At 40.2% G+C, this 23,844-nt stretch overlaps 1 protein-coding gene and 1 long non-coding RNA gene across 3 annotated transcripts in view; one reads left to right on the top strand and one right to left on the bottom strand.

Moving 5' to 3' along the window:
- GPC6 (glypican 6) overlaps positions 1–10,243 on the bottom strand; it is a 1,119,966-nt gene extending 1,109,723 nt beyond the window's left edge. The window contains exon 1 of one of the 2 annotated variants that reach the window (XM_019828517.3): positions 9,359–10,243. In XM_019828517.3, the coding sequence (XP_019684076.1) occupies positions 9,359–9,518 (160 nt within the window). In that variant the 5' untranslated portion in view covers positions 9,519–10,243. The remainder of the gene's footprint in view (positions 1–9,358) is intronic. The other variant, XM_011280573.3, reaches the window with a different exon arrangement.
- Positions 10,244–14,274: 4,031 nt separating this feature from the next.
- LOC123384678 lies at positions 14,275–22,183 on the top strand. Its single transcript, XR_006596140.1, has 3 exons — positions 14,275–14,655; positions 16,616–16,691; positions 17,918–22,183. It is a non-coding gene; the product is annotated as an uncharacterized LOC123384678 (long non-coding RNA).
- Positions 22,184–23,844: the final 1,661 nt, after the last annotated feature.

Genomic DNA, 23,844 nt, shown 5'->3' with positions numbered 1-23,844 from the left:
AGAACTGCTCTCTATTGGAACGTATGTGAAATGATGGCTTTCCCTGATTGTGGAAGACAGCCAATTCAGGATTTTTTGTGACCTGTTGCCAAAAGTATCTTAAATGACACAGATGATTTCAGGCAAGAATTTCAACGGCTTGTCTTCTTTAAACCCTTTTATTGGAACTTCTGAGTAGTAGGAGTAAAGTTTTTCAGGTTTTTTTTTTTTTTCTTTTTAATGTTGCCTCTTCCCTGCTGACCTCACTCACCCCTTCTTCTCACCTCTTAACCTCATCTTGGCCCTTGGCATCTCAGGCTTTAGTATCTAAATCAGCCCCCTGGCTATCTTCCTTCCCGCCTCCTGGGCCTTTAATAATCCCTACACTATTCCATCCTGTTTATAGTGCTTGACCAATCTAAAACAATACTTTCATCTTGTCATTTCACTGCCAAAAACCTAGAATGATGACCTACTTCCTGCCACATAAAGGCTAGGGTTTTCAAGGCCCATCAAAAATACAACCCCACTCAATTTGTTCAATATTGCTTCTCACAAATTCTTAATTGATCGCTTTCTGTAGTATCTTCCAAACGTACTACTTTCCTTACAAATTTAACCCCACCCCAAATGCCGCCTTCTTTTATGAGTGTTTGTCAACTGCTACGCATCGTTCAATGTCCCTGTGATGGTTAATTTCGTGTCAGTTTGACCTGCTTCAAGGACACCCAGATAGCTGGTAAAACATTATCTGTGGGTGTGTCTGTAAGGATGTTATGGGAAGAGATTAGCAGGTGATTCAGTAGGAGTGACCAGTGTAAGGAAACATTATTCAATCCTTCACGGCCCAAACAGAACAAAAAGGTGGAGGAAGAACAAATTCCCTGTCACTCTTCTTTAGCTCAGACATCCATTTCTCCTACATTGGGACATCAGAGCTCCTAGTTCTCCAGCCTTGGAATCTGAGACTTATTACCACTACCCCACAGTACTCCACCCCACCCAAGGCCTTCAGCCCCAGACTGACTTACACCTCCACTCTCCTGGGTCTCCAGTTCACATATGGCAGATCATGAGGCTTCTTGGCTTCCATAACCTCTGGAGCTAATTCCTATAATAAATCTCCTCATATGTATACCTATATCTATATGTGTATCCTATTGCTTTGGTTTCTCTAGAGAACCCTGACTAATATCCTCCAAATTAAATTTTACCCCTTCCTCACAGCAAGGTCAAATAACTCTCTTCATTTTGTGATTCCAGTCATTACAACCAGTAACATATTTGGTACTTATGCCATGGACATAGCATTGTTTAAATATTGGGGAGTGAAGTAACAATTTAATTCTTCACTTTGGTAAAAATTTTAAGTTATTTTTTTACATTCCCATAGGACAAAAAACCTGTGACTTAAGTTTCAAAATGGCACAGCTGATTACATACATTTTGAAAACTCTATACTTTCTGAGAGTTAACTCATGACTCACCCCACCCTATTTGGGAAATCTCTCTCTCGGCCACACAACTGTGACTTAAGTTTCAAAGTGGCACAGCTGGTTACATATATTTTGAAAACTCTATGCTTTCTGAGTTAACAACTCAAAGTGAACTGTGAGTTAACAACTCACAACTCACCACCCTCCCCCCATTTGGGAAATCTCTTTCTCTCAGTCACACTGATACTCTTAACAATCCTATGCTGGTTTAATGATACTGAGTTTTGTCTCCACTAAAAAGCACACATAAACTATGTCAGAATTATTTACATGGCCTTGTAAACTCAAAAATGTTTCTGGGATGCATGCTGCTCTCTCTGAACCTCTCTCTTTCACATATACAGAGACTAGTTCATACTCATTGTCCATCACATAGTACATATCCAATGAATGACTTTTGATTAATTAATGGTCTTTTGGTGATACCAAACTTACCTCCTAAATATTTCTTTTTTAAAGGAAGTATAATTGACATACAATATTATAAGTTTCAGGTGTACAGCATAGTGATTTGACCTTTGTAGACACTGCAAAATGATCACCTCAGTAAGTCTAGTTACCATCCATTACCCTCCAAAGTTAATACGATACCCTTGACTATATTCCTGATGCAGCATATTACATCCCCAAGACTTATTCCGTAATTGTACGTTCGTACTGCTTGATCCCCTTTAACCGTCTTGCCCCCTGCCCCTCCTCCCCTGTGGCCACTACCAATCTGTTTTCTGCATCTAAGAATCTGGTTTCTGTTTTGTTCGTTCGTTTTTTTAGATTCTATATAAGTGACACCACATGGTATCTATCTTTCTCAATCTGACTTACTTCACTCAGCTTCTAAATATTTCTTGAGTCTTTCTACTTCATTCCATTTCCAGGCACTGCTCTAGTTCAAGCTAACATCTCCTCTTCCTGTATCTGCTTTTCCTCCCCTGCAAGCCATCTCTAGAGAGAGACCAAGGTAACATTTCAAATCAAGTCCAATCCTGATTGAAACACTTCTTCAATAGCTTCTCACTGCCCTAGGCTGAAGGCCAAGGTCAGCGCTGTGAGCTCCAGGATTTCAGGGCTGATTAAGGAAAGAGACAGGACCATGAGGTGGCAGCCAGACACAGAGAGCTTTATTTGGGTTGCACTTTGACAAGCTGCCTGACAGGGGAAGTCCCTCATAGCTTGAAGCCTTGTAGACATAACAGAGGGTAGCCACTACCAGAAGGGGAGAAGGCTCAGGAACTCCTGGAGAGGGAAAGGGGATTAAGTATCTAGGCAATGTTGTTCAGCCTTAGAGTGGAGAGGGCAGCAGCTTGGATTTTCGGTTGTTGTTTTGTTTTGTTTGTCTTGGTTTCTTTTAGGCCCCAGGTTCATCCTACAAATGGCTAGCAGGCAGGTGTTACGCAGCTTTGCAGGATACACAAAACAGGCAGGCTCTAACTGGTTAAAACTCAATTTCTTTGGGCTGTGTTTAAAACAACCAGATGCATAAAAACTTGACTTAAGCACCCACAGCTTTTAGAGCCAATGGTCCGTATCTGCGATGAAAAAGTAAACCATAGGGTCACGCTGCATGGGCCATCTTTGAACACTGTATACAAGTCATTAACCTGGCCCACAGGCTCTCTGGTCTCTCTCACACCCTTTCTATTCACAGGCTGTTTTCTCCAGCTTCCAAACTCCTCTCATGCTTTCAGGGTCTTCTAACCACACAGGTACTAAGTCCTCCTGAGCCCACTGCCCACTGCTCTTCCTCAAGAAGGCATTCCCTAACCCCACGATTAGATCAGATGCTCCGATTAAATACTGTGTCACAGTGCCGGTATCTCAGCCCTTGATTGTGAGTGGTCCCTTAATTTCCATTTCCCTGCTGCGATTAAAATCCCCTGTGGCCCTATATACAGCGCCTGGCCCAGTGAATTACACATAGTAGGCATACAAAAAATATTCACTGGATGAGGGGAAAAGAAATGCCTAAAGAAAATACAGAATGAGTTATAAAAATAAATCGACAACCTGGATAACGTGTAAATGTGGAATCAGATTTCTGTTTTTCTTTGTTACTAACTGGTGCATTCATTTAAAAAATATTTTTCATCCGAGGTTATTAAAAGCTCTTAAATACTGCCATTCAGGACTACTAGAAATTTTAAATCTTTACCAAGACTTACTGCTATGAAACCATTTATTTACAAATATGCCATCCCAGGGAGTCCATTACACTTTCAAATAGTATGATGTAAATAACTGAAAATTGAATAATACTGAAGAAATCTATGAAACTATGCAAAGTTGAATTACATGTCAGCTAAAGAATTTAGTAGAGCAGAATTTGGTCTGCAAAGACATATATAAGCACCAAGAATTTAGTAGAGCAGAATTTGGTCTGCGAAGACGTATATAAACACCAAGAATTTAGTAGAGCAGAATTTGGTCTGCAAAGACATATACAAGCATATGAATATAAGAATATTCAGTATTCTGTTTATACTGTCAAGACAGCTGGCCTTGCCAGAAGTCTTTTGAGAGATGTGAATTAAGGGGGAAGAAAGTCTTTTGCAGGCTTAAAATATAAGCTAAGACTAAGCTAATAAATTATTTTTATCAACATTTCCCTTCCTACAATTTCTATCCTAAACTCATATTTCTGTACAAATGTAGTGACTGAATTGTAGGTCACTTTGGTTTAAAAGGACTCAATTTTGTATTTTGTAAGTGTTCATAAAACTCACCCATAATCATAAAAGAACATTAGTCACACTCTTACATAAATTACAATGCAATGTTTATACTATAATACTTTAAAGGACATAGTGCTGTATATTTTAAATCACTTTTGATAGCGTCCTACATTTCTACTCACAAGCTATTAACCATGTGGTACAGTTAAAGATGTGAGTTTTATGTAAAAAAGTGTATCAGTCAACTCAAATGAACTCTTGTTCTCAATGATGACATATTATCCTCTAATTAAATCAGCTAAGATAACTGTTTGCAAGGATCATTCTAAAATTAATTCCCAAATCAAGAGTTTAACAAGTGGCACGCCTAATAGCCCAGAGTTTAGACTGCCTTGATACCTGGAATTAATGCGATTCTTTTAGAAATCTAGTGACTTGGCAAATCATAAAAAAACAAAACACAAAATACATTTGAAGTTCAGCTAACTCAGACCTCTCACACTGTTCTTCGAAAGAATTTTAAAGACAGCTAACTACAGAGAGGGCAAAGAAATCAGAAATCTATGAAGCAGGCAGTTAAGTGGAAATTAAATAATTTATTTCAAACTAGGGTATTTAATGTGTGTGTAAAAGAGTAAGAGTGCCAAACACTTTTTTTGTTTATGTTAATACGATATCTACATGCAAATTGGAAAAAAAAAGGTAGCAATGGCAAATGTATTAAGTTAGTTGGGGGGCGGGGGGGAGGTGCAGAGGGAGGGAGGACAGGTTCCCTGAGAAACCCAGCAGAGAAAGGAAAGGACTGATGTACAAAGACCAGGTGACATGAAGCATTACATATTCTGAAATTTGGCAACAATAAAGAAGAACTTAAAAAAGTCACTAGTACATCAGCAGAGTACAAGAGAATATTCTTTCTTAATTTGATTTTGAAATAGATTTTTAGAGTATTGAGATTAATTCATATTAAAGAGATGGGAAAAAGTTTAAAGCTTTCTTTATTATCCACCTGCAGCCCAACTCTCCAAACACCTGCGACACAAAAAGGGACAAAATACTGAGAAAACAACGATACTTCTTTCCTCATCAGTGGAGATAAGCTTCCCTCCTCCCGCTACCCTATGATACCTTCCTACAGCAAACTTTGTTGCACTAACCCAATATTCCGCTAGGTCCAGAATGATGAAAAATACCAACACACGTGCTTTAGTTTCCACCTTTTATGTAACTACATAGATACAATTTAAAAATCAGGGAAATGCATACACACACATACAATTTAGTGATGATAGCATGGCCAATTCCCGAGGACATAAAATTCAAATTCAAAGTGATTTTGAAAAACTGTTGATGTTGCAAGTAAACAGGAAACTATTCAGCATGAACTATAAGGCAATACACCTGGTGAGTGGTAACACCAGGCTATATATACCTATTGGTGAGGAAAGAACTGATTTTGCACACATTCGTTCAACAAATGCGGAATGGCAGTGGGCAGGATTAAGTCTACGACTCCAGTACCAGGAGACTGACGGCCTGGGTTGCAACTCTAGCCTCACCGCTTTCTAGCGGAGTCATTCTTGGGCAAGTTAATTATTTAAGTTTCTGTGTTGCTCAGTCCTTCCATCTATAAAATGGGGATAATGATGATATCTATAAAATTACCAAAAGGAGTCAATAAGGCAATGTTTAATGTTTTTAGGAGCAGGTAATATTTAAACAGGGGCTGGGCACATAGTAATTTCTACATGAGGGATTGTTAAATATGACTGCATTAGACAACTAATGGAAAAAGTAGACATGTAGGCCAATAAGTCACCACTAATCAGCTCCGAGGGGTTATAATTAACGACTCCAAGAAGGCTCAAGACATAAGATAGTGACCCAGTAAGCATAAAACAGCATTCCCTGAATTGCCTGGTCTTTGAAGCAGATGTTCTTTTCAGTTCTTGAGTTCTTTTAGGAGTTTAGAGCCATCAAGAGGAGTCGGGCTGGGAAAATGAGATAACATTATGGACGCTCAAAGAAAGACTGGGATGCTTCATATCTACCTTTGATCAAAACAACACTCCTAACAAAGAACTTGACCCACTCACTGCTCAATCCCTTCCCAGAAGGCAGAACAGGAGAAAATAAGCAAGCACACTGGGAAGACTTTGGGCTAGTTATGTGGAAACATTTCGATACCACAAGAATTACGAAGTATCAGAATGGATGCTGAGAGGGGCTCGCGAATCTTCCCCTTTGGAGGTCTTTCAAACAGGACAGATAGTCTATCTGATCTGCCTGGGATGGCTTAAAATCAGCACTGAGTGAAGATTGATGGTGCAAACTGGCCCTTAAAGGCCTCCCACGCACTCTCTGAGAGTATAACTTTATATATTACCCATCACAGCCCCTCATCTATTGAGTTTGAAGAACTCCCTTTTATCCTAGAATAGAAAAGGGCAACACTATTTCACAATTGTGAGTTCTGAGTAAAACTTTAATAATGTCATGATGAAGCATAATGTCCTTATTACTTCTCAGTTATTTTACCAGGCAAACTACCTGCAAATATCTTTCAATTAGAAACAGCCCTCATGAATCTAAATTATGAACAGCAGTTCCTTTAAATTCATGTTCCCTGGCAGACTAATGGCATATGCCATTTCTCAGGCAAACCCTTAAAAGTCCAAACAAGGCAAAGGATGAAAAGGGAGTTTAAAGAAAGGATAACCACCATACACTAGATAATGAAATGTAAATAGTATCAGAACTAGGGAAGAGCCAAAGAGTGTTTTTCTTTAATAATGGGACATATTTCCTCCGTGGTTATTCCAACAACAACATGTAGCACTGAGTAATTCATGTTGAATATATATGTGAATATATATATACACACACATACATACATGTATACACACACACACAATTATCTTTTAATTCATGTGTTTTCCTATCACATGTGCCTCTGACCCCACAGTGACCTCTATCTTGACCATTTCTACCAGCATCAAAGCACATCAGGGTTAGGGCAAAGTCAACAGTACCCTTTAGTCCTAGAAAGTGAGTTTAACAAAAGTGCACGTTTCAGAATTTAATAGCTAATTAGTGAGCACTGTAATTGTCAGGAGGTGGAGGGGAAAGAAAAAAACAAAAAGCCCTGTAGTTAAAAAATCTCCTGAAGGATTTATTTTAACCACTGGAAATGTTCTCAGGAAAGTAAATGGGGAGTACAGAAACTATTTTACACTGAAAACCTTCACTTTGATATTAAGGAGCTTTGCGTCATGCCAAGGATGAAGTGCACTCCCCTGAAAGTCCCATAATCCACTAAAGAACACCGAAACAATTTAAAAATACTGAACTATTTTCTTCTCTGAGATATCATATCTGAAATCATGCTGGGAAATATCTGTGTGTTTAAAAGATACACTTTGAAAAAGCCCAGATTAGAGGAGAAAAAGTTCCTCGAAGAAGTGAGCCACGCTATAAAACCTTTTAAAAGTTGAATTCCCTGAGATTTGGGGAGGAGAAAAAAGCAAAGCTGATCCTTATCAATTAATTAAAAAGAATGAAATAACAGTAGACAAAGGGGAAGGAGAGTTAAGAAACTTAAGGAGCTGTGGGGGCAGTCGCTCTCCATTCACTGATTAACAAATTAAGGAGTTCTGGAAAAGGGAGAAGAAGTGACAGGGATAGAAGAGTGGACTTATAATTCACCACAGGTTCCGCCTCCGACTCACCAGAGGCTGGCTACGTCTGGCTCAGAATTGAAAAAGGCTCCCGGTACATAATGCTCGGCGCTGTTGGCGTGTGTATGGGCTATCTCCACACACACACACACACACCCCATGCTTCAATTTATATAAATGTGTTCATTTCGGTAAAAGTGCAAACCTTCCCTTGCAGGGTGTGCAGATCAACCGTAATAAAATACCAATTCCATTACGTATAGAAACGGGGATGTTTTAAGATCTCTGCAAAGAGCTTTGCCCTCATCGACCAGCTCTTTGGCAACATGCAGGGAGGCTGGTGGAGATTCAGCGTTTTCATTTGACCATCCGAGGTCACTGAGGACTTCAACCGCCGGCTGTGAGCGGCCCGCGCCCTCGCAGCATCTCCCGGCCTCTCTCAGCCTCCCTCAGCGGTGCTGCCTCGCAGCCACAGGATTATCTCTCCCCGACACGTTTCATTCACAGAGCCCCGGAGAAGCTCCGAGTCGGTTGGAGCTAAGAGCCGGAAAACACGCACTCGGGCTGCTGCACAAGTTGTTGGAGACCGAGTGCTCCGCACACGCCGGTGCCGAGATAGGGGGTGGGGGCTCCCGGTGCAGGAATGCTAGTGGCCCGGCCGGCAGGCCACCCAGGGCCCGGGGACCCTGGGACAAACCCACCGGCGAGCCACCCGCCTAAGTTGGCGCGGCTTCTGAGAACAGGCGGGCGGCCGAGACCGCGCTCGCGTCCGGCCGCCGCGCCGGGGGTGTCCCCCGAACCACTAGTGACCAACCGCAATCTGGAAAGCACTGAGGACCCGTAACGCGAAAGCCCGCCCCAAGCCCGAAACCGGCAGCCCGAGAACTCCCCAAACCGGCCCGGAACTGCCGACGTGCGGAGGCCGGGTCCCCCGGTGGGGTCCCCCCGCCTCGCCCACCTCGCCCTCCCCCTGGCCCCAGGCGCCGTGCGCTCTGCCTCCCGGAAGGATCCGGTGAGCGGAGCAAGCGGCGAGGGGAGCCCTCCGCGACTCTCCACCGCCCCCGCCGGCGCGAGGGCGGGAGTGGGGAAGGCGCCACTCAGACTGTGGCGCTGGGCAAACTGCGGCCGCAGTTCTTCCAAGTTTGCCTGAGCGAGAGGCGCGGGGTGGGCGCCCCGCTCGGCGACCTGCCCTCGCGCCGCGGCCGCCCCCGGGCGTCCCGGGCTCCCAGGCCCGCTCGGCCAGAGCCCGCCGCGAAGGGGGCGCACGGGCGCCGGAGCAGAGGGAGAGCGGGCGGGAGGGAAAGAGGGCGCTCCCGCGTGTGCACACAATGAGGCAGCCGAGACGCACACCTTCCCCGCGGGAACAGCCGCCGGAGCATCCGCCGCCCGGCGCGGAGGCAGGGCGTCCGGGAGAGCCCTGCCGGAAAGTGAACACCAACAACTCAGCAACAGGGGGAAGGAGGAGGGCGCCGGGCGGCCCGGGGGGACGTGCGGTCGCCGAAGGCTGCAGCCTGCCGGGCCGCACGACCGCGCTTACCTGCGATCTCCTGGTAGGGGATGTCCGCCAAGCTGAATCCCTTGGCACCGTACGCCTGGCGGACCTCGCCGCAGCTCCGAGCCTTCACCTCCGCCCTGGCCGGGAGGGACAGCAGCAGCCCGGAGAGGGGAAGAATCACAGCCCCGATCCAGGAAGGCATGGTGCGACGTGCAAATCCAGCTCGGTAAACCCCAGGGCCCGTGCGCTCTTCACCTTGCCCCTCGAGCCGAAAGCCCGCCAGAGCCAGCGGCGCGCTCCTCGCCGCTGCCCAGCGTCACCCCCTTCCGCCAGCCGAGGGGACGAGCCGCGCAGCCCTCTGGACTGCGCTCAGCAAACTTTTATAAGCCAGATGGAGGATGGCAAGCCAACCAGGGCTGGCTGGGAAAACAGCCGCTTTGCTCCTCTAGCCCCCCAGATCGAAAACGGTGCAGTCAAAACGAGAGAGAGAGAAGGCAGAGGAATGTTTAAAAAACCACCATGGGGGTTCAGAGCTGCGATCCGACTTCCGAGCCGCAGAATCCTAGAGCGCTGCGAGCTCGGCTCGCCCGAGGGTGCAGCGAAGGTGGGAACGCGCGCCGGCTCTCCCGGGGAGGGAGGAGGCGGACAGGCGAGCGCGAGTGTGTGTGTGCGCGCGTGTGTGCCGGGCCGAGCGCGGGGTTCTTGGGGACGCGTGTGCGTGGAGGTATGTGTTGGGGATATACTGGATCCAGGGGAAACCTCAGCTTCACACAGGCTGAGGGAGCCTGTGAGAGTCCTCCTGAAATAGGAAGAGAGAAATCCCGGAGACAGACACTGGAGGCTAGAGGGAAGGAGAAAGGAGGGGAGAGGGAGAAACGTGCTACACGGAGCACAGCCGAAATTCAGAGGCAGAGTCGGAGGCAAAACCTGGACTGGATCTCTTGCTACTCCGTAGAAGGAAAAGGGGGAAAAGGAAGCGGTTCTATTTTCTCACTCCCTTCACATCCTTGATACTGATCTCAAACGCTTCCTGTAATGACCGAAGTAAGTGATCTAGAAAGATAAAGTATTTTAAGTCGTTGGCATATTTGTTATTAAGCCATGCTTTTGTGGACTTAAAGGACAACGCAATTCCAGTTGTTGCTCTAAATATGAGCAACAATTTATGACCTACTGAAACACAAAGCCCGCGTAGAAATAAACATATAGAGGAACCCCTGAGCTTCAGAGCACAACCATCGCTGTAATTAATTGCCTCATTTCTGTTTGGCTTTGTGTTTATTTTCTAAAGACAGTTTGTGCACACCAAGACCAGGTTTTTTTTTTTTTTTATTGTTTTGGTTTGGGACTCAAAATTTCACCCTTTTTAATTTCAAATATTACACAATCTTGGATCAGAAATCATTATGGCTATATCTCTAGTGTGTGGAGGAACAGGAAAGCCAAGAAGAAGAAACACAGCAGGGAAGCAATGGGAAACCGAGAGGGTAGGAGTCCGTGGGCTGCACGTAGGAAGGTACTGGGGAGGGAAGTGACTTCTTCCTTCTCCCCAATCTCCTATACTGGGCTTAACATTTTCTTCCAGATTGACAGAATTCTGAACTGGGGAATCAATTAACTTTCTTCCCGTCTTACACTCAAGTTTTGTGAAATGGGATAAAAATGAAAATTCAGGGTAGGTTAATTTCTTATGGACTCTTTTATGTTAATTCACTCTGCTAACCAAAAGCTGGTATGGAGCCCCAAAACTCCTGCAACTACTAAGGTAATTAAAGCCAAGACAAAAGAAAAAAAAAAAAGATAATGCTTACACACTTGTGAAGCCAAATGTAATTAGATCAGCACATTACTCAAAAATTACTATAGGCTAGTATGTAATTGTATGGAGCGCACCTATAAAGCTACACATGAAGATGTTTTTCTGATGATGGCTGTTAATGACCAGAATGACTCATGAAGTTTAAGTCCTTCTGTTTTCTATTTGTTATCATCACAACACATTAGGTACATCTTCCTCACTTTGATTAATTCCTCATTTCTTACTCCACCAAAAAGCTCTCAAGTTCCAACCTCATTTATGCCATGGAAATGCTTAAAAATGTAAAGCCGACTTGTTTACAAATTGACTTTCTCGGCTTCAAAACCCCATATCTAAACATTTCTTTCTGAAAGCAATGGTCACATACGTGTTTTTCTCCTAAAATTTTGGTGCAATTTTTGTCTTCATGATGTTGTGCTAACTCGCTGACCCTTAGGTCACTGAACTCATTTTCCTCAACTTGTAAAATCGAGATGAGAACAAAATATACTCTAGTGTCTTTGTGGGCAAAGGATAAGACGATATGAATAGAAATTTCTGTAACCAAGTCATTATTTCTGTGATATTTGACATGATTTCATTCAAACTTCACTTCCTATCGTAGCCAGGTGATAGGTATCATCCGCTCCTGAGGAAGAGGTAAATAGACAGTTACCTGTACCCTATCATCTCATTTTCATTTACCCTGACCCTAGCAGTAAATAGCAGATGATGCAATAAAAAGAATGTTTGAGGTGGAGGAAGGGTGGGTAAAAACACAGTATATGTGGTTTAAATTATTTAAAAATCAATGAATCATTAAGTATTCAATGAGCATTCAATGCAACTACACAAAACTAGGTTATTGTACATAAGGAATTATAACTTAATCAAGCATAAATAAATCACTTTAATCCCATCAGGAGGATGAAACAACGTAGAGTAGGTTTGTGAATGCCAGTCAGACCAAAGAATTAAGTAACCTGCCTTACAGGTGTTCTCAACCCATACATGGTCCACTTGTTGGGTAATGCAACACTTTTGACATGGTGGAAGAGGCAAAGTCCAACTTTCCAGCAAAGGGCAACAGCACAGCCTAGATGAGGTATTGGAATGAGTACTGAATGATGTGGAAGTTCATAGAAAAAGCCTAACTAGAAAGAAAAGAGCTCATATTAGGGAGAAGCTGGCATTTGGTCTAGACCAAAAAAAAAAAAAAAAAGGTTAGCTGAAGGACTTAAGCTCTTGCAGTAGAGTTTACATTGTATATAATAAGAAAAAAGGGCATTGAAGAACATCAATCCAGAGGAAGCAAGCACATAGAAGCAAAAGAAAGGTAAGAAAGAGAAACACATAGAGCTCTGCCATAAAGGTAAAGCTTTCAAGTGGTTGAGACCAGAATAGGAAGGAGGGTAGCAGATAGAAAGAAGGTGAAGGTAAATTTTCCCAGAAGGATTAGCATGATTTGGTCTTTGGTTCAACACACGCACGTGTGCATGTGTGCACACACACACACAAAATAAGGAAGACATTTTAAAATTGTGAGTCTCATTGAGAAAATATGGTATATTAGGACAATAAGATTCTTGTTTATGGAGTGTTTTCACACCCCAGCTGTTTTTCACAACCCCTTTGGGGCATAAGATGAATGGAACCTCAGAGACTTTGAGTTGTAGGGGAAAAAGACTAAGTCTCAAGAAGCAGCCATAGTTAGTAGGCAAACAGAGCAGCCCATGGCCTAGTCCACAGTCAAGGGCTCTTCCTTCTTCCCCTAAGTCTGATTGCATCTGGGGGCATTGTGCTAGCACCAAGAGATGAATCACAATTGGCCTAAGCCAGCCATGGCAATCCTTTCCCTTTTCTATTAAATACTTCAGAGATTGGCATAAGACCAATTTCTGGTGAATGAGATGTAAGGAAATTTCTGGGAAACATTATTTTCCCTGATTAAAGGCAAGAACTATAGGAGCAGAAAGGTCTTTTTATCTTAGCCTCCTGCCTTCTTAGAGCTAATTGACCATCTTGTGACTAGGAGACAAGACACTGCTAACAGGCAAAGAACAGAGGATGGAAAGAACCTAGATTTTTTTTAAATTTCCTATTTGTTTCACCAAACCAGCCCTGGGACTGCCAACCTCTGAACTTCTTGTTAAATAATTCATAAATATCTTTGTAGTGCCACTACAAATGCCACTATCGGTTGGTTATTCTGCTATTTACAAATAAAAGCAATATAAATGTATAGAGAAAACTAAGGGAAGAATAAGGGAAGTGAAGGCAAGAGACAGGGGTTAGTTGCAAATGTAAGAAAAGAACAAAATTAGGTAGCACCATGGCGTCCATGTTAGGAGATTTTCAGTCCTGAAGCAAATCGTGGTAGACATCAAGGACAAGGAAGGCAGAGAAAATGGTACTTGGATAATGATAAAGAGCCTTACTGGAAACTTCAACAGAAACATTTTAATAAAACAATGGGGTGGATGCCAGACCACATGGAATTGTATATGAAGTGGATGGAGAGAATATGGAAACATCAAGGTATAACTAATTTCAATGTGGTAGCTCCATGTGGAAGAGGGGGGCAGGGTCATCAGGGAATGCTTTCCAGAAGAAGCTTCTAAGACTGCAAGGAAGAAAGAGACTAGACATGGTAAGAGATTGAAATTCAGTATGATATGATTTGTAGGATAATTTTAAACATTTCTCTGTTTTATTTGCATTTTGTAAGTTTTCTACAGTAAATGTAAGTTCTTCTTTATGATGAAAAAGACATTATTTTGCAATAAATATGTCACACTTTCAACAAATGCAAATAACACTTGTGGTCATGTTTTATACAGTAAAGGGGTCTTACCATTATCTCATATACGGAAAACAAATAGATGTTAATACTTTTCTCAGTAAGATAACAACCTCGTGGTATGAAAGTTCTTGTTAATTTTTGAAAGCCTTGAATTTAAATAAAAAGACACGGAGTTCCTGGGTGACTCAGTTGGTTAAGCATCCAACTTCGGCTCAGGTCATGGTCTCACGGTTCGAGGGTCGAGCCCCGCATTGGGCTCTGTGCTGACAGCTCAGAGCCTGGAGCCTGTTTCAAATACTGTGTCTCCCTCTCTCTTTCTGCCCCTCCCCCACTTGTGTGCGCGCTCTTTCTCTCTCTCTCTCTCTCTCTCTCTCAAAAATAGACATTTAAATAAATAAAATAAAAATTTTTTAAAAGACACAGTTACAGAATTTACTATTCTTTTGCTCATTTATACCAATGCATGAATGAGAAACAGCATGAATTTTAGGGTTTTTTTTTTTTCTTTTGTGCATTTAGATCAAGCAGGACCAATAATTTCAGATGAAATCCCATGAAAACAAGAGAATGGTTTTCAAGTGTCTATTCCACATCTTCGCTTGGCACAAATCAAAATCACTTAGTTAACCTGCCTCTTGAAAAACAGAGCCTATAATGAAAAAGCTGTCAGAAATTTAACAGTAGCTTGCCTGGTGCCTGGATAATGGGAAAGTTGCTGAGTTAACAGGGAAAGAAAAGGTAAACTTGGGTGAATAATGACCAAAAATGGTGGTGAAAATGATGTGGGGTTTTTTGTTTTGTTTTGTTTTGTTTTTTGCCAAGGTTTGTACCCAACCAAATTGTAATAGTGCATTTAACATTTATTGAGCGTTAAGAGTACACCCAGTATTAATATAAACCAATTAAAATTGTATCTTTAAGGCAGATGAGGACCAGCTGGGTTGCTAATGATCTCTTGGGGAAAGCCAAACACTGAGGGACAACAGATTCTTCTTGTCTTACAATATTCTTCAAATGTGGCCAGAGCTGTTTGGGTTCAGTGGACGGAATTGTGTGATCTGCTTAATCAGAGTTTTGCCTAGTGGTGATGTCAGAGTTTAGGCAAGAGAAATGAAAGAGCTCTAATTATTCAATTATATGTATTTTTCATATATGCTGAAAGAATAGACAATGAAAGTATTTCATACATTCTTAGGCATTACTCATATTTACTTGAAATATTACTGACAATCCTCAAGCAGGTATAAATAGGAAATATGTTAAGACATTACAATGATTTAAAACGCTATTTTCAATTTTTTATATTTATTAATGATCCAGGAACTCAGTCTCTATTGATTCTAAGTGAGATTCATGCCTAGTAATACATCTTAGGTCATAAAGTACATTTAATGTCAAGTAACAAAATATTTACTTTCAAAATTGGTGTTAAGACCACTTTCTGCCTTGGAACAATCTTGGCAAATGTAATACTGGCTAAGCACCATTTTATGCCATCATTAGAAAAGCTTATTGTACATAAGGAAGAGAGTTTCATTTTGACTTTATGGCCCACAATATTAATAGATGCCTTCAATAATGTCATTATTTAAAGCTCACGTGTTTTTGAAGTATTTCCAAATGAGATATGTAAATGTGAGAGTGACACAAATGAAAATCCTATAGCAGATTAATAAACTTGCATTTTTGTAGTTCATAAAAGAGGATCATTTAACCTTGTCTTACTTGTTATAAATTCAGATATTAATGTTATGGGAGATGATTCTGGAGCTAAGCAGTAATTTGACATACCTAGATTATTGGAACCATACATCTTGGCAGTCGCTTCTCCAGTTCTTTGCTTTTGTGAAAGATGAATGGAGCTGTGCATACTCTTCAGATCATCTGGCACCATAAGCAATGACCTTCTTTTTTTTTTAATTTTAATTCCACTTAGTTAACACAGTGTAATATTAGTTTCAGGTGTACAATATAGCGATTCAACACTTCCATACGTCACCCGGTGCTCATCACAAGGGCCCTCCTTAATCCTCAGCACTTATTTGACCCATCCCCCCACCCACCTCCTCTCTGGTAACCATCTGTAACAAAGACCTTAAGGCAAGTGGAAGAGAACCAGGATTTTTCCACAGGGAAGAGCTTCACATGTTGCTGATTTTCATCAGTGGAATACCTTAATTCTCTTTACTATAATTTCTCAGATTCTAAAAACTCTGGGTTAATTATTATTAATTATCCCAATGTTAAAGAAGCAGTATGACAGACTTGGCTTTGGAAAAAAAAAAACGAATATTTATGAAACCATAAAATAGTGCTGTTGTTAGCTATTTTACTACATACAAGTATCTGCTTTCTTAAACTATCTCTGTAGAATTTCAGTCCTTCTAAGGACACTACTCTGAAGGAACAGTAAGATAATTTTCTGGTTAAGCTTTCCTTTTTTAACCTAATGTCTCCACAAAAGAGGAGCAAAACAAAACAAAACTAAACAAAACAAAAGTTACTTAGAAAAATAAGCTACCAAATTGTTTAATTGGTTAGAATCAGAAGAAATCCAGGACCATACTTTGATGTGAAATTACTTTTAACAATGGTAGGTGATCTGAATATTCTAAAATTCAATAATCAACATATTCAAAGCTTTTAATTTGAGGAGTTATCTAATAACAATGATTAAATTTATTTAATTTTTTTATAGGTTAGGATAGATACTGGCAAGAAAACAAAAAGGAAATGGAAATTTTAAGTGGATTCTGCCTCATCCACTGGTGCATGTAAGTCAACAAAACTTCTTTGTTGGGGGTTACACCTTAAAGCAGTATTGGTTTTTTTCAGTGGAAAGCTGATGGACAGGGTAGAAGAAATGTTCTTGAGGTCAGGCCGACAAGATACCTTTTCTCTATTCAGTGGCTACAGTCACAAAATATCCCAGTTAAAAACTATCCAAAAACTATCGTTCTTAAGAAAGAGAAGGTAGGAGAAAGCAGCCAGGTTGTACTAAATTATAACTCTACAAAGAAAAACTCACACTCCTAATGGAACCAAGTAAATAGTCCTAATGGGACCAGGTAAATAGTAACATACCAATAACGTACCATGAATTTTAAAATTCACTGATAAATTTTACTTTCCCCTTTGACAAAGATTATGATCATGTTATGAAGACAGACTGACTCCAAAAAACAAAAATACTGATTCTATGAAATAGTGAATATCATCTCTTAGGCAAGTTACAAGGATAATGTTTTCAATAACAACTCATACTTATATAGCTTTTCAAATTCTACCATTCACCTTCATGGTTAGAATGAATATACATGGACACAGAGGTCCAAAGAAAATTTTCTTCCTCCACTTAGCCATTACTATGAATAATAACTAGAATTTTAGCAATAAAATGTGCTTCACACTAAGCCTGGAAAACAACTTCTCAATGTGACCAGGCAAATCCTGTAACATATTTTCTATCAATGCTAATATTTTCACTGAGTTTTATGCATAAGTGGGTTTTTTTGTTTCTTCTCCTACAAGTACTCACAAATGTGCCCTCACCTCCCATAGAGAGCAAAGTTTCCTAAGCGGTCTATGACAACACTACACCCAAAGTGTGTCACATTTTAAAAGATCAGTAAACACTAAGGAAAAGAATAAGAAACCTTTAAGTTTACAGCCTGCATAGCAAATACAAACTAGCAATAATTTTTAGACCTGTGGTTAAGAAAACAGCATTGATCTTGATGTATGTCGTTTATTGGTAACTCAAAATCTAAACAAACTTAACTCCACTGAATTCCATAAAATATTTACGGCTAACATCCCCCATTCTTTATCAGCTACAAAAAAAAAAGTACAATAGATTTAATTTCATATAAAATATCGTCATTTTCTTTTTTACTTGAAGAATATGCCGCTGTTTGTCTTTAGAGTCTGAATTCACTTCTAAGGAATCATTTCTAACACTTGGCTCTATATTAACTTCACACATTTTATTACATTTCAGGGGGAAAGAATTAAATGTGATGGAGTAAACCTAGTGTCTTTTTTAAGTTACTTGGAGAAAAGAAAAAGTCTGAGCTTGGAAGTTGGAAGTTCCATCCGCTAACGATCTGTTTCCAGGGAGGTGTCCGAGGCAAGCAGAGCAGCAGTGGGCACTGTGCCTTCAGTTTTCTCCTGATGTTCATTTGCAATCATAGCCAATCAATGTCGAGGACATTACTAAGCAATCCGGTGCTGTTTGCTTTTAATTGGTAAACTATCTTCCAAAAATAACATCTTTGGGCTTCACAACACCCTAGTCATAGAGCCATTACGGAATGAATGTCTTTACTGTACAAGAGGACCTCTATGAATAATGAATAGGGCTCTATTTTTCCTGGGAAACAGACATGTACTGGCATGTTCGTGGTAATGAACAGTATTGTGAGTGTGCACAGCATAGGATGCTACCTCTGGTCTGACTTCTACCTTAATTTAAGTAGATAACTGATTTTAAAACTCCACGGAGGGTCAAACAACCTTATTTTAAACTTGGAGCATGCTGCCTGGTTTATATGTTGCTTTTACAACTTTAAAATGATGATTTAATACAAAACTTGAGGAGATGGAGGATCATGTTACGGTCTCTAAGGGGCAAGGCTGGCTTACACAAATGTGAGAGGAAAAAAAAGAACATTTGAACACGGCATTTAAGGAAGTAGAATTTCGTCTTTACTTTAAACTTCACAAAAACATAGTTGAATCATGAATCTCCTGAGCGCACATAAAAAGTAATTTTGTGCTGTGCAAAGTGTAACTAAATTTGGATATTTGTGCAAGAGATAGTTCACAAAATTACTGATGAAAAGTGAGATCTAAGATTTCAAAATGATAATGACCTTGGAATGTGTTTAAAACTATTGGGCTTTTCCTTTAGGAAGATCATGAAAGAGCTTAATGTATTTTGTAAATTACTTCCATAATGATTTCACTTACAAAGAATATAATTTGCTAGTCTATTTTCATAATGAATGAGAGCTTAATGAATCACACATACTTCACCATTCAACAGAAATATGGGGCATCACAGCCCTGAATTGAAATAGTCATTATAAGAAGCCTTTGGACTTTGGCAAGAAGATTTTAAGTTTTTTTTTTCTTTCTGTGTTTTGGGCTAAAGCGTGTTCCTGTTCAAGTTGATTCAAAGAATGAGTTAACCATCATGAAAAATTATTGTTCATTGCAATTGGTAGCAACTCAAATGGAAAGTTTCATATTTGTGTAACGGTTATGAATTTTCACAGGACACAAACTCAGGTGTGAGGAATGGAACTTCCTTTGGCTTCCTATAATGGAACTTAATTTCGATCCTAAGTCTCTCTTCTACTCAGTAGCAGGAAATTTAACCTTGCCAAGTCAATGTACATGTAGTCACCTAAGAATTTTCTCAGACGTATCTCCCTCCCCAGGGAGGGTTCATTTGGTCCGTGTGGAGATGGTGAGACGTTTGGGCATTGGTGAAAACAAATCACCTGATTGTTGGTCATGGTTATTTTCTGGGACAGCATTATCTGAGATTAACAGATCTTCTTCCGGTCCCTGACTTCTCACCTAGAATCCTGCACCTCCACAAGTGTGTGTGAACTGCCAGTAGTGGTAGCTTTCTTTGCCTCAACTTACCTCTGCCCTCTGTGGGCTGCCCTCCTGCACCTCCAGCAGTTATCTCAGTTCACATGGCATCCTTTCTGTATTGATTTCACTGCTCCCTTTCCATTGCAGTACAAGGGACATTAGAGACTATACAGACTACAGTGTCTCCAGGTAGGAGAGTGCAAATGCACATCTCCACCCTCTGGAGACCCTGATCCTATCAAGGTTCAGCCCACACAGAGCACACAGGGAAACTACATTCTATTAGCTTCCAGCCTTCTGTCTTCTCCCTCACCCAGCATTTTTATTAGAATGGAGCGAGAAAATGACTCTTGCTTCATATGTGTTGCATTCATTCTAATTTATTGCTTATGGCTTCCACAAGAGACCTTGTTTTTCCTTCAGAACTTAGGCTCCTTGAGTTGTACGTGAATCACTAACTGCAGGCACACTCAGGAGGCTCTTGGTGCTTCCAAAAGGGGCAAGGGAGGGACTGTTCTGTAAACCTTAATCAACCAAGGCAGGGCCTCAGAGTGATTCTATAGGTTCAAGCCATTGAACAACTTGAGGCATCCGGTTAACTCCGTGCACACATGCAAGCGTGCGTGTGTGTGCGTGAATGTGTGTACACGCATACATGCATATGGACACGCATGAACAAGCAAGAGAGTGTTAGCCTGAGTTTGGAAAGTATCTCAAATACGAGACATGAGGACATGGCCTATGTGTGTCCAGGTGTAGGCTTGGGGCACTGCCTCCCGATCCAAAATGACATACCAGGCCTGGTTATCCCAGCAACTGGAGAGAAACAATTTTGACAAAAGATATTTCAAAGCCCAGGGGACCCTGAACTGTGAAAGAGGGACAAGGGAGAACTCCACTTGTCCAAATTTAGGGCAATCCTCTCTGTGGATGGACTTCCACGTGTACATTGGCTTCAGGTACTGGGAATGTGATGGTAATCTTTCTCAGCTTTTCACGTCAACTCCACAACTTGTGACAACTCTGATTTCTCTAAATAGACTATTTATACAGCCCATTTATTCATAAAAACATTTATCAAATATACATATCACATATAGGGCCCTATTGAGTTGAGGTCCTTTCAAGTTTAATTTTTTTTTCTTGATAATTGGATAAGAAGAGGTGGTATAGTAGAAGGCCTCAAGAAGAACAAACAAATACAGAGATCATGCCTTCAAAACTTTCAATCTCAGGCATACTTACGAAGGTATGTTTTACTATTATTTCTTTAAGGAATACCACTTCAACTCCATTAATTAGTGTAGTATATTTTAATGTAACTATGGGCCACGTTATGATTTATGTCTTATGGATTGACAACTGGCCTCTTTATATAACTTTCCTAAGAGCAACCAAAGCAGGGGTATGGCTACACTTAGAATGGTGACTTTGATACACTAATTGAAAGAGTAGTGGCTCAGAATATCCAGAATTTTGGGTTTTGTTTGTTAAATTTGATTATTCCAAACCCTAGAAAAAGGTCTTCCCTGTAACTGGCACTCAATTAGGACTTGAGAATCTAAAGAATCTGAGAATGAATAAAATGATCAATTTAGTGGATTTAGCCGTTCTGACATTCACCATCTTCATGTACCCTCAAGCCCTACAAGCCTAAGGTCATTTTGAACCTATTGAATATTTTCCAATACATTTTGGAGAAAATTTTAATTTCTTCGTGATGGAGTTTAGTATTTTAACTGGCTACAAACAGCAGAATAAACAGTAATGTCTTGACTATTACCTTGCAAAAGATCCTAAAATCATCAGTTTTCAATACTTGAACATATGATATTAATTCTGATTCAAAAGCAGTCAAATGATCATAACCTTTCAAGAAAATGAAATTTAAATTAGAATAAGAAAACTTATCTTAGATTTTCAGAAGAGCGTTAAGGGTCAGGAGGAGAGTCAATTTTGCAAATGAGTTAACGTGTGCTATTAGAATTCATACTCAAGGAATACAATAAGTTAGCCAGAAAATGGTAAGGATGTGCACATGTCCAGAGACTTACAGGTGCGCTATATAGGAAAAGAAATGCTGATCCTCTATTCAAACCAATTTAAAACCTCACACTAGCTCTACCAGTAGCATCAAACTAACACAAAGATATTACAGCCAATCAGGATGCTATTATCCTTCCAGTAGCTAAACCAATCAATAGTTTATTCCTCCCCAAGACCTATTATCAAGCCTGGCACTGTCTTATATGAGGTTTTAAACATAAATAAAGGTACACCTCTTGCTCTCCAAGAGCTTATGGTCTAGTTTTCACAGAAAGAGGGAGGGATGGCACATAACATTTGAGTCCCTCGTGTTTTTCTGCCATTGTTGTGTATGATTTCAACCAAATAAAACCCTGTGAAAAAAACGGAATTCAAAATTGGATTTGTTCTTACCACTACACCACATTGCAAGAATCACAATTCAAATTTTCAGTGTCGAGAAGGGCATCTTGCGTCTAGAAAACGTTATCTTTTGACTATTCTGACTATTTCCATGTTTAAAGTCATTGTAGAAGTCTGAGGATCTGGATAGCTGGTCTGTGCTATCTGCTGTGCTAAATTTATGTGTTCATGAACATAAATAATACAAATATATTTACATATATGTAATGTATCAAGTGTCTTGATTTCTGGCTCTTATTTAGTTTTCATGGTAAATATATTCTGTACCCCTGGAAATTCTGCATTTTGAGCTCATTACACAAGAACTAAAAACTGTAGAAATGTATCAATCTATTACATCTCCATTATAAACATTTGGAAATTATCCAGATCTTCAGTAAATTCTGGGAAGTATTGGTAGCAAGGAACATATATGATTGAATCCTGTTATTATAATGGCTATATATTAACTGTTTCTCATTATAGTTGTTTTGGCTACCATTTATATTTATACCCAGTGGTATAGGAACATCACCGAAATAATGAACTGTATGATAGTGGTGATTAATAGTATTTGAAGTAAAGTCTTCATTTTTAAATTATTTGATTCCTGGGGTTCGTGGGTGGCTCAGTAGGTTGAGCATCTGACTTGGGCTCAGGTCATGATTTCAGGGTTTGTGAAAGTTCAAGCCCCACATCGGGCTTTCTGCTGTCAGTGTGGAAACAGCTTCAGATCTTCTCTGTCTCCCTCACTCTCTGCCCCTCCCCTGCTCGTACTCGTACTCTCTCTCGCTCAAAAATAAATAAACATTAAAAAAAATTCTTTAAAAAAATTACTTCACCCCTCGTAGAGTGTTAACTAATGGCTGGCAATTACTTTTCTATTATGTGCTAACTCCAAGTGATTGAGGATGGCTCTGAGGTCACTTCTAGCCTTAGAGAAAAAAAGGTACCTGCTAGATTAGGAAAGTCTGTCACGAGACAGGGGGAGGTGAGTGGTGGAATTCACGCTACATGTTTGTCCTCCCTGATCTAGATTGCAAGTTAAATAATCCTATAAAATTTCTTTTCTAATGTAAAATCAGCTTATCTATTAAGACAGAGCAAACTGATTAACACATCTCTCTACCAATTGCCAAAATGGAGATTCATTTTCTTATCATAAAGAACAGGAGAGAGAATCTTTGGGATGGGAGATTTCAATGATAAAAACCATTTTAATGAAATGTGCTCTACATTTCAAAACCATATTCTAAATTCATGATTGAAGATCTAAGAAATAAAGAGCAGCTATAGCTCTACATTTTCAACATGTTCTTGTTGTCTTTTTTATCAGACTTTGCTAAAATTGGGGAGGGGAAAGTGGTTCATATTTTAAGAATCAGCAGTCTCATAAACTATTTCTCCTGACTTAACATCTTTATAATAAAAAATCTACTATAATAAATTCATTGCTAGGTTGTATTTTTATTACCACAATCTCCCCCATGAGTTCTCAGTTAAAAATATTCTGGGGGAGGCAGAGAAATGTCACTTCTGTCAGAACATAATTCTCCACCTGCTGGGGGAAAAAAAAACCACATATAGTTTGTGCTAGTTGCCTGTTATTTTTTTAAGCATTGATATATAAGCTTATATATTTATAGCAAATTAAAAAAATAGATGGGCGTACATTATACAATAAGTCATTGTTATCAAAGTAACCATCATAAATTGTTAAGTGTCTAATATGCATCTCAAACTTCCAGCAGAAAAAAGTAAAAAGAGCCTAAATCTCTAAAACAAAGATGATGAAAAAAAAATAGTACTAAATTCATAATCTTGGTATCTATTCATGAAAGATAGTCATATTTTTCTTTTTTATTATGAAATAAAAGTGTATTGATTCAATTC

This window comes from Felis catus, chromosome A1 (assembly GCF_018350175.1).
Source record: "Felis catus isolate Fca126 chromosome A1, F.catus_Fca126_mat1.0, whole genome shotgun sequence".
NCBI classification, from domain to species: Eukaryota; Metazoa; Chordata; class Mammalia; order Carnivora; family Felidae; genus Felis; species Felis catus.
Note: the sequence above shows the minus strand (reverse complement) of the source record. Positions and strands in the feature narration are given on the sequence as shown.